Source organism: Dermacentor andersoni, chromosome 9 (genome assembly GCF_023375885.2).
Source record: "Dermacentor andersoni chromosome 9, qqDerAnde1_hic_scaffold, whole genome shotgun sequence".
NCBI classification, from domain to species: Eukaryota; Metazoa; Arthropoda; class Arachnida; order Ixodida; family Ixodidae; genus Dermacentor; species Dermacentor andersoni.
This window is the reverse complement of record NC_092822.1, coordinates 69,272,509-69,284,600: the sequence shown is the minus strand read 5'-3', so window position 1 is coordinate 69,284,600 and position 12,092 is coordinate 69,272,509. Positions and strand designations below refer to the sequence as shown.

At 48.0% G+C, this 12,092-nt stretch overlaps 1 protein-coding gene across 1 annotated transcript in view; it reads left to right on the top strand.

Moving 5' to 3' along the window:
* Positions 1-5,611, top strand: part of LOC129384082 (calcium-activated chloride channel regulator 2-like) — a 46,869-nt gene extending 41,258 nt beyond the window's left edge. The window contains exon 4 of the mRNA XM_055069193.1: positions 5,131-5,611. Coding sequence (XP_054925168.1) covers positions 5,131-5,409 — 279 coding nt within the window. The 3' untranslated portion in view covers positions 5,410-5,611. The remainder of the gene's footprint in view (positions 1-5,130) is intronic.
* Positions 5,612-12,092: the final 6,481 nt, after the last annotated feature.

Here is a 12,092-nt window from a genome sequence, read left to right as displayed (position 1 = left end):
CGTTCTTTCTCTTCCACGTCCTTCCCTTTCCTCTTCTAACTTGGGTCTGGGTCGTCAGCCTCCCGAACCCGAGGTACATCCGAGGGGATCCTCCACACATCTTGCTGTGACTAGTCCTGTAAAAACGGGTGTCGATATTCGAATCCGTGCCTCTGCCAGATATTTAACGGACTTACCTATCATGATTACTAGTTTAAGCTAGCCGGTTATGCTTTCTGGGAGCACCAGACTCCTTCGAACTAAAATGGCATTGGCTCCCGTGTCTCTCAAGACCGTAGCCTTGCGTCCTTGTACCGCGCCTTCCACTACAAGCATGTCCTGCTCTATCTGTACATCCCCTCTTGACCTCGTGATACATTCAGTCTTATGCATGAACCTAGTCGTGCATTCGTCTGCGTTGTGCCCTTTCATTTAGCATAAGCATTCAGCATTTAGCATAACCTTTCATTTAGCATAGACAAGTCCACTTGTCGAAACGTTGGCTCCTGCATTCACCTTGTTCACGTTTTGCTCATCGTCTTGAATTTCCATCTCCCGCATTCCCCGTCTTTGCCCTGGCAAACCACCAGTGTATCGTGACGATTACCTAACCCTCGGTAGTGCACCGCTGCATGACCTAGCCGATTACACATAAAATATCTCCGGGGCCCCCTTTGTCTACTACGTTGCCCCTGGTTCTTCGTCTCTCCTGCTGCTGTCGTGTACGTATCATTGTCGCCCTTTCACAAATTTCTCAATCCCTGTGCCTCTACGAACTGATCTGTTTGCTGTGCCATCTGCTCCACAGTTTGTAGTTTTCTTTCTTTAAGAAATATCACAGAACTACTGCTACACCTGGCAAGAAATTGTTCACCCACGACTTTATCGCGAACTCCTTCATACGTTTTGTCCATCTCAGACAGCTCTATCCACCTCTCAAAATAATTTGTTCGACGACATGCGAACTGCTTACCTGTTTCTGAATCTTCCGACTTACATGGCCTAAACTTCTCTCGGAACCCTTCTGCGGTCAACCTGAATCTTCGCAATAAACTTTTTTTTCACGTTGTCATAGTCTAATGATTCCTCTGCTGGCATACGCCCAAAGACACTCAGAGCCTCGCCCACTAAACACTGACTCAGAGCGTTAGCCCACTCGCTCCTGTCCCAGCCTTGCCCGATTGCTATTCTTTCAAACCGATGCAAATACGCATTCAAGTCATCCCTTCGCTCATCGAAAGGTACCATCAATTTTCCAGGGCAAATCTGTCTTGGCCTGGAAGAAGGTGAGCCGGATGACGCCGATCCGGAAGTACTCGTGCCATCACGAGAGCCCGCGCCCATCACTGCTAGCTTTATCTTCGATTCTAAAATTTCTTTTTCCCTTTTGTGCTATTCGCACGTTCGTTCATGTTGCTTTTCTTTTTCTTGTTGAGCACACTCGACAGGTTTAAATCTTTAACTATCACCGCCAAACGTTCTCACTCCATGTATAAACCATCGAGATCAGTGATAGGGCCGAAATAGAATCCTGGAAATATCCTGGGACGGATACTATACGAGGATGTATCGTGGTACGGATTCTATTTTGGCAGGCTCGCCAATTTGTGTCGCGAACGGTTTGGTGTGTCGCGTGTCCCTGATCTAGGAGCCGTGCGGATGTTAGGATAGATGGAGCCGGAAGTCGCAGGGCAACACAACAAACAGATATTAATTTATCCAAACTGAATATGCAAAACTCAAAATGCAAAACTCAAAACTCAATTGGCAAAAAATAAAACTCCACACTTGTATAGCTTAAATATATCCTTATCCTCGCCTACGTTCGTCCTTAGCGGTTCCTAGGCGAACGTCAGGCAACCCTAACCTATGGCTGCGCAAGAACGCTCCTTCTATGAAGGAGCGTTCTTGCAGCTTCTTCTCGTCGCCTGTATCCTCTGAGTCAGATGCCTGTCACATCTGCCTCATCGCCGACGCGGTAGACGTCGCTGCCTTGATGTCGGCCAGTACACCTGTCCATCTTTTTACGCCGGTGTCCCGAACCCTCTCGGTGACGTGGCACAACAGCCTCGCTGGCTAGGCCTAGCGCTGGGTTCCGCCGCCACGCGAAGTGCTGACGAGAAGCCCCGGGGACTATCGTACATGCTGGTCCGCCTCTCAAAGGGGATCCTTCCTTGAGTGCCCGGCACTGCCGTGAGGGGCTTCAGCAGGTGCAAGGAGCCTCGCTCGAACTTCGCCGAGGTCGACGGCCACACCCTGGATCGCCAGCGACATGGGCTTGACCAAACCTCCATGGCTCCCGTAGCCTGTGCGATGCTGATGCTCCAACGTTCTTGGCCCAGAGCCGCGTCGATAATGCGAGCTCAGTGCCGCTTCTCTCCCGATCATAGCTCAGGTCAGGGGCCTCGAGGGCTCGTGCCGTTCGGACGGATCCGCAGGCACGGTCCTCTTCCTTTCTTTTTTCGCTGCATGGCTCTTACATATGAGACGCACTGCCTCGACTCTGCAACGCTAAATACTTCCCTTCGATGGATCACAAGTCTGGCTACAGGCAAATAGAAGTCGGCGAGAGAGATCGCTAAAAGACCGCCTTCATCACGCTAGGCGGCCTCTTTGAGTTCAAGGTTATAGCATTTGGGCTCTGCTCGGCACCTGCGACATACCAACGAGTCGATGGACCCGGTTTTAGCAGGATTGAGGTGGCAGACCTATCTTGTTTACTTGGACGACGTCGTCGTCTTCGCTGCTAATTTCGACGATCACCTTAGGCGGCTTGCGACAGTACTAGAGGCCATCAAATCATTGTTGGGACCCTTTCCAAGTCAATATCCGGAAATAAGCGGATCGTGGGGGCGACGGACTACCTGACCCGGTTCGCTGAAACGAAAGCTCTGCCGAAAGGTTGCGCAGCCGAAATGCCGAAATTCTTCGTCGAGAACATCCTGCTGCGACATGGCGCTCCAGGAGTCACCATCATAGACAGAGGAACGGCATTTAGAGCGGCGCTTACCCGAGCCATTCGGCAGTATGGCCAGACAGGCCACAAACTGCCTACCGACCTCAGACGAATGATCTTGCGGAGCACTTGAATAAGACCCTCGCCGACCTGCTAGCAATGTACGTCGACGTCGAACACAAGACCTAGGATGCAGTTCTGCCATACGTAACGTTTGCTTACAACAGGGTGGTGCAAGGAACAACACAGATCCCTCCGTTCAAGCTGGTTTATGGCAGGAACCCGATGATGACTCTCGACGCCATACTGCCGTATGTCACTGACGAAGAGCTCGCCACCTATCTCCAGCACGCCGAAGAAGCTCGACCGCTCGCTCACCTGTGGATCAAGAATCAGCAGAGGGCCGACAGCCGACGACAATGCAACCTTTGACGACGCTACGTCGGGTACTATCCCGGTGACCGTGTTTGGGTTTGGACCCCAATACGCCGACGAGGACTTAGCGAGAAGCTTTTACGCCGCTGTTTCGGACCGTAAACGATCGTCCAACGCATACGCGCACTCGACTGTGAGGTCGTGCAAGACGAAATTGCGAAATCACAGGGGCGCCGCTCACTACCTGAAATGGTCCACATTGTGCGAATTAGGCCGTTCCACCAGCGCTAACAAATCTTGGGAATTTACATAGCTGAGTTTCGGGCTTTATCTTGTTTTTTTTTTTGGGGGGGGGACTTTGTTGCTTACGACTTTTGTTTTTTATTTTCTTACTTTTGTTTAATAGGTATCCTTTGTTTTTCGATCTCCTGTTAATGAAGTGCTTCTTGAGAGAGGGCATTGACAAGTGTACTTGTTTATCTGTTTCAGGTGACCGTTTTTCACCGTCTAACAAATGTTATTGCTCAGCATGGGGCGAGCCCGAAAGTATCGGAGGTTGCTCGAATGTTATCGATGGTTCTATCTGTTGTATGTTGTTACCGAAGCTTCTGTAATCTGATTGCATGTGCGACAAGAATTGTGTAGAGCTTTATGGAAGACACGCGGGCGCCAGTGATTACTCTGGAACCTCCGATGGTTCATGTGTAAAAGCCGACGCGTTTGACCGGCAGATCAGATTTCTAGGATCGCCGGCCGTGTTTGCCGCTATCACTGTGCTTTGAGTGTAGCCTGATTTTGTTGGCAGAAGTTCTCCCCAATAAAAGTTAGTTTCGTCATTCAGGGTCGGTATTTTGTAGCGATGCCTTTTCCGATTCCATGCTTTTTCAGGCTTTTCGCGCTTGGCCAGTGGTCAGAGCGACGGTCTGCCAACATTATCAACGGGATCAGGCGGCCGTGTGTGGTGGATGATAAGAATAGCATAGAATAAGGCAAAAGGCATCGCTACAAAATAGCGGCCCAGAGATTGGCCGCTGTGTGATTCACCGTCACTATTGCGTGGCAATATGCATATTCAACTCTCTGACGAATAACTCGCAAATTGACAAGATTACTCACCCTCCACAACCTTTTCTGTCCCGCGTGCGCTCAAACTGGTCCAGACTGACGGTATTGTTTTTTTCTTCTTTGCAATGTGTTCTTAGGTGAAAATGGCTACTGCGTCATAAGTTTTTTTGGGGAGTCCCGTTTTTAAGCTGCTTACTGTTTTATGTTGGTATAGTAATAAGCCAGCAAAACCCAATTTTACGAATTTTACCTCTGAAGCAAAACTATTTGGGTCTCGAACTTGAGACTGCGGCTTGCGCTTACTTCTGTCGAGTGGCTTGCTGAAAACTTGGCTTTCACATTGTTCTGGTGAAAGCGCGCTGCTATCACATTCTCTCTATATTCATTAGCGGATTTGAGGTGTTTTATCTCAGAGTGAAGTTTAGAGGACAAAGGCAAGTTCGCATTGCTTAGATATATTTTTATTTATTTATTTATTTATTTATTTATTTATTTATGTATTTATTTATAGATACTCCGAGCTTTTACAAGATATTAGCAGGGTGGCAACATGCAAGTCTATTCATACAAACATACAGTTCAAGCAATCATGCCGACGCTTCAATTCAACATGGCAAATGGACAAAATGCATGCTTTCAATATATATATATATATATATATATATATATATATATATATATATATGGACAATATATGCAAACTTTCAGAATGTGTTTTCTTTTTCTGCTTGCCTTTTTGTGTTGCACTGTTTCAGGTCACCTTGAACTCGTGCTCAAGCAAAATTTTATTTAGTGTTAAAGGAGAATGCGAGATCCGGGAAAACTGCCAGTTTACAGAGAACTGCCAAGTGGTGATCTTCCAAGGAACTGACAACCCGGTCGATTCGTCCATTATGTTTATGCCTTACCTCCATAATGCAAGTATTTCTGTAATATGGGCCTCTTCTCGTACGCATGTCGTTCATATCTACCACAGATTCATTATGCATTTGAGTGCCTGCAGAGAATGCGCCTTTGTGGAAGAAGTTATTTAAGCTTATTTTGTGAGATCAGAATTTTTGTTTGCTCTGCTGAGTTCTTCTTTTGCTACCAGTGGATCGCGCGGTGAAATGGTCCCCTCACAATTATGCTTCTTTTACCTTAGCAGTTGAACGAGTCTCAGAATATTGAAGTAACATTACGAAGAAAAAGGCTATTTGCCTGAAATACAAACAAATTCGTTCCCACTCAGTACATGAATAAACTATGCGAAAATGGGCAATATTTCGGGACCATGTTTTGTGACAACCTGAACGACATCGTTTTGCGCAGTGCAAATCTAATAAAAGCTACAATTTATATTTATTCGCTTTTCAAATGAATATTTATTGAAGTTTATAGAAACCGAAAGAAATCTGCAGAATGTCGAAGACCACTTGCGTTGGAAAGCGTCGGAAACATCTCCGACGCTTCACTTTGTAGACTGCAATTATTCACTGGGCTAGCGTTTTCAAGTATACATTATAATGCAAAAACACGGTTGCAGTGTAACGTGTTTCACATATATTCTTACACTAATGATGAGCACCAAGCAGAACTTCCATAGAAGCCCTGCTTAAAGGGCCCCTGAAACGGTTCGGACAAATTTTGTAGACGCGTAGTGTACAGCTTAAGTAGAACATTCACACCACAATTTAAGTAAAGCGTTACGTATTAATGGAACTACAAGCGATTAGAAGTTACCCTCCTCCCTAGTCATGCTTTTCCTCCTCAACTCGTTCGCCGAGCGATCGGGGCTAAGCTCCGCCTTCACTGGTTTCGCGTCACGATGCGACGTCACATCGTCCACTTCCGGTTGTTTTGGAGCCCGCCCCCGCCCGCGTGAAACCTCTCCGCTAGCCGCTTGGCCGTCGATCCCAAGCAAGAGCTATCGAAGCAGCGTGCGTTGCGAGCATTCTGTCGTAGCGCCGAACGTGTCTGGTATTCCGGTAACCACAGGCAAGCTGGTCATTTCGGCAAATGACTGGAGGCATAAACTCAAGCTGATGAAGGAACTTTACCGTAGACGTACGTGCGGCCTGATCGGTCTGCACGGTCCAGCCACTTGTTGGCGCAGCGCTTAACCAGCCAAACAAAGCGCTAATATTTCTCTAACCAAGTGTAAAACATTTTAAACATTTATAAAAACGAAGTGTTGATGATTACACTCCTGCGAAAAATACACACCAGCAGCCAAAGAAGAATACACTTCGTTACTGCTACTGTGTATGGTTGAGCTCTGTGCCACCAGGTGGCTGCACCGTGCAGACCATTCGCATTTGCGATTCTGCTCATCCCATGGCTCATCCCGTTACAGCACAGTCAAGCGGCCAGACCCTGTCCCCTTGCGCTTGCGTTTGCCCTAATACCGGACTCGCGAAACGCTATTGCGTTAGTAATCTTCCGGTGTAAAGTGATGGCCACAAACGCGCAAACCCTGGCGCCGATCGGATAGCGGCAGTCCGATGCGCAGCAGCCCGCTCGCTCGTATGCTGCCTTGCAGAGGTACACGATGTCGCAGCTTGACATATTGCCAGTCGCTATGTTTGCAGTCCACAAAGCAACAAAGTCGAATCATAGTGCTCGCGAAAAGACTGCGACCGACTCTGACCGCGGAGCTCTCGTCAAAATGGAGTACGTTGTAGCACAAGCAGACGACACTTGATGTGTGCCGGAAGCGCTTAATTGTATTGAAAAATCGTTCTTGTGCATTCTCTTTATGTTACTTTCTGTTTATAAAAACAAATGAACTAACATTCCAACTATTACGAAGATCATTTGCTTACCATAAAGTTGGAAAAATTATTGATCACGCGCCCTGGTCAGCCAATCGGATAGCTCACCCCACTGACGTCATATGGGTGATTTTCGTCATATGGGTAGGGGCGGCTTAAAATTCAGCCGAGCAGCGTGCTCCGATCGGCAGCGATGTGCATTTTTAAAACCTTATAATAAATTACACGCTTTACGCGGAGCACTTAGATGTGTCAATTAATGATCAGAAGGGCCTACTCTAACGACTCAGTACGTTTGTAGAAAATCGTCAAAATCGTTTCAGGGTCCCTTTGAAGCTGTTATACCGGTTCTGCAAAAAGCTATCGTCTCACTGTGTTGATATAATAATTATGCTAAACCAAATGATCAGTCAATCAGTAACTGTTATACCTTACGCACGAGCAAACCTGATGCTAGAATGTTAGCGCACGCATTAGGTAAAAAGTTTTTTTAAATATGAAAAGATGAAGAAAAGGGCAGAACAACTGGACACAATGTGCATGACTAAACACATTAAATATGTAGAAATATACCGACAACAAAAAATCTATGTTCAGTAGAAAATTGAGGAGAAAATGACGAATAATATAATGAACCATAGTACAAAAGCGCAAAGCTCGCAAGAAACAATGCGTAGTATAAGCAAACTGGCCGCATAACTATATTGTATTGTGTGGACAGCTGAGTGTTGACTAAGACAGGCAGGAACATGGAAAGGTCTAAAGGCCTGGTGATTTTACGTGGCAATTAAAATGCGATACAACTGAATAGTTCAGGTTGGGCAAGGATAGCGCAAAGGCGATGAAAATAGAAAATTAAGGTAATCCCAATATCATTGGCAATGAAATGATGGCGGTGAAAATAATCCAACAGTGATAACAATATTGGCGCATGTACTTATGCAATCCGTTTCTCGGGGACTGCATTTCACCCACTAAGAACTTAAACTTATCGCTCAGCGCAAGACGCGCCTACATAATTATAACTTGCTGAAACGTTATCGTTGGTTCTATGCGTTGTCTGTTGTCAGCGAAGCTTGTGTAATCTGGTTGCTTGCGCGACGCGAATTGTGGGCTACTTTCTGGAAGACAATTGGGTGTTGGCAATTTCTCTGGAAACTTCTACAATTCCTGCAGAACAGCCGACGCTCTTGACCGGCAGTTCAGATTTTCAACGATGGTCGACTGTGCTCGCCGCTATCCTTGAACTTTGAGTGTAACTTGCATTTGTGGGCAGAGGTTCGCCGAATAAGAAGTTAGTCAAGCTATTAACAGTCTCGCCGCTGCGTTTCTTGACAGTCACTACCACGTGACACCTGGTGAAGGTGCTAGTGCGCTCGTGTACCGAACGCCCCCGCAAAGCCGCAATACAAACCCGACACCTGAGGACAAGTCCAACGCCCTCGAAAACCACCCAGCTAGCCGTACGCAGCAAGGACTGTTACCAGTATACGGACTGCTACCTGAAAATACCAGGAAGAGCACGGCCACGACAGCAGCTACATTGGCAGCCCCAGCATCGCCAACAACCTTCCTGCTGCAGCAGCCCGGGCAACCACCAACGTTCCGCGGATCAAGATTTGAGGACCCAGAAAGCTTGCTGGAGACGTATGAGAAGGTCGCTACGTTTAACACATAGAAGAGCAATGCGACATGTCTATTTCGCATTGGACGTGGTTCGCGAGGACGTGGTTTGCCAGGACGTGGTTCGAGAATCGAGACACCACGTTAACAATGTATGACCTGTGGCGCAGCGGCTTCCTCCAGACATTCAGAAGCGTCGCGCGCAAAGGGCGAATGCAGCTGCCCGAGTGCAGGCGAGTGCGCAAATCCAAGTGCAGCTGTCCAATGAGGCTATCACGAATTTCATGGAAGAGAGTACCGTCTGTTAGTGTCGGAGAAGAAGAAAGACCGCTCCTTGATGCGGGGCATCAAGCAAGAACTTTTTGCCGGACCTATCCGCAACCCGCCGAAGACCGTAGCCCAATTCTTGACAGAGGCAACGACGATCGAGAAGCCTTTCGAACCCTTGTACTTAGATCTATGTGCACGTTAAAGAACCCCAGGTGGTCCAAATTTCCGGAATCCTCCTCTACGGCGTGCCTGGCAATCAGATCGTGGTATTGGCACGCAAAACCCCATAATTTAATCTATCATTTTTGCACCTCTGCAAATGCGCACTAGGCAATATTACCGTCAAGTGCACACGCAGCAGCGCGCCATCCAAACACTGGGCTCCGACGACTTCCAAAAGACCATCAGGGCCATAGTGTGCAAAGAACTGCGCAAGATCTATTCATCGCAACCTCAGGTGGCCTCGGTCTCTCACATGGTCTAGAAGCAACTACAGCGATCACTTGGAGTTCCTCAGGTGCTACCGCCATCGCCGCGACCCCAGCCAGAAACGATCACATACACCGCATAAAGAGCGTTCATCGTCTACTGCTCGATCATGAAATTTCCGTCGCAAGAGGGGTCACATGACGGTATGGAGGAAAACCGAAAGTGATGCTGACCAACTCCAGCCAGGAGTTCAAGCACGTCAAAAAGGACGCGACAATCGCATACCTCGAGGAAATTGTGGAAACCAGCAATGCGTTTCCCCTCTCCAATTCTGACACATCCACCTCGACGAGCATAGTTCCTGAAACAGCCTTCGAAATAAATCCAAGCCTCCCCGTGACGTAAGCAACAATAGCTCGAAAGTATTCTCCGACAATACAATGACTGCTTTTCCTCGTCATCAAACGCGCCTTGCAAAGCATCGCATAATAACCGAAGAATCTACTCGACCCCTCCACCAGAGCTGTTGCCGAGTGTCGTCGGGAGAATGAGAAGCTATAAGGCAACAAGTCAACGAAATGCTGCGTCACATCATCTAGCCTTCGAAAAGCCACTGGGCGTCTCCTGTGGTATTGTTGAAGAATATGGATGTAACTCTGCCCTTCTGTGTCGATTATCGCCGCTTGGACAAGATCACAAAGAAAGATGTATACCACGTTCCACGCATATATGACCCATTAGACCGACTCTGCAGAACGACTCTGTATGCTAAGTACTTTTCGTGAATGGACCTCGAGCCTGGTTACTCACAAATTGAAGTCGACGAAAGGGATCGAGAGAAGGCCGCGTTTATCACGCAGGCAGTATATTCAAGTTTAAGGTGATGCCATTCGGACTTTGCGCCTGCAACGTTCCATCGCGTGATGGGCACAGTCTTGGCAGGACTGAAGTGGCAGACTTGTCTTGTCTCCTTGCATGACGTTGTAGTCTCTGCCACTAATTTCGAAGATCACCTGAGGCGGCATCAGATATTAGTGGAGGCTATCAAGTCGCCTGGACTCACCCAGAAGCCGGAAAAGTGCCTATTCACTTGAGATGACCTTACCATCCATTATTCGATGAACGCCTTCCCAGGAACAATAACTGCAGACGACTTCGCTGAACAGCAACGAGTGGATACGGAGTTTGAAGCCTTGTGGAGTGCTCAGAAGGCAATACCGACGTTGTCCTTAGGGTATTTCAGCGTGGACTGTCTTCGTTTTCCTTGCGCAACGACGTCCTCGTAAAAAAGAACGCCCCCGTCCGCGCTAGCCACCTTCTCCTTGTTCCAGCAGCACTTTGGCTTCAGCAGCACGCCCTGCTTGACGATCAGATTGCCGGGCACATTGGGTTTTCCCGTATGCTTGCAAGAATACAAGAGAAGTACTTCTCGCCCCTTCTGACCGCCGACATCGCCCATTACGTCAAGACATGCTGAGACTCTCAGCTACTCAAGGCACTACCAACAAGTCCAGCTAGTTTACTACAGCCGATCGAGCCTCCTTACCTACTTTTTGAGCAGGTGAGAATGAATTTGTTGGGTCCCATTCCGACGTCAACCTCTGGAAACAAGTGTATCGTCGTGGCTACCGACTACCTTACCGGCTACGCCGAAACGAAATCCCTGCCCAAAGGTAGTGCAGCGGAATTAGCCAACTTTTTCATCGAAAACCTCCCGATGAGACATGTTGCGCCAGAAGTTCTGATTACTGACAGAGGAACGGCTTTCACAGCTGAGCTGATTCAAGCCATACTGCAGTATTAGACAAGTCACCGGATTACCACTGCCTACCACCCGCAACCGAAGAGCCTAACGGAACATCTCACCAACGCGCTCACCAACATGTTAGCGATGTACGTCGACGTTGAGTACAGATCATGGAATGTCGCCCTGCCGTATGCAACCTTCGCTCACAACACGGCGGTGAAAGAAAATAGCGCAGATCGCGCCGTTCAAGCAGGTTTACGGCAAAAACTCTTCGAAGACTCTCGACGCCACGCTGCCATACGTTACCGAGGAAGAGAATGTCGACGTCGCCGCCTATTTCCTGCTCGCCGAAGGAGCGCGACAGATCGCCCGCCTGCGGATCAAAAACCAGCATAGGACCGACAGCCGACGCTACCATCTTGGACGACGCTACGTCGAGTACTTAGCGAGAAGCTTTCGCGACGGTACTTCGGACCCCGCAAGGTCATCCGACATATTGCCGCACTGGCGTTTCTAGTCGTGCAAGACGGCATTTCGCAATCGCAGCGGCGCCTCTTTCGGCCTGAAATAGTCCATGTTCTGCGCGTTGAGCCCTTCTACCAACGCTAACTAGCGACTTCGTTTCTTTATTTCACTTCACTGTATGTGCCTTTGTTTCTTGTGCTTTGTAGCGTTGGAATCATGATTTTTAACAGGAAGGCGTTGACACGTGTTGTTATTTATCCTTTCTTTTCTCGGGGACTGTATTTCACTCAATAACAACTCGCTAACGCTCGTTAACGCTGAGTGCAAGACACGCCTGCATGATTGGAACTTGCTGGAATGCTATCCATGGTTCTATGCCTTGTAGGTTGTCGCCAGGGTTTTTGTAATCTGATTGTATAAGCGAAGCGAA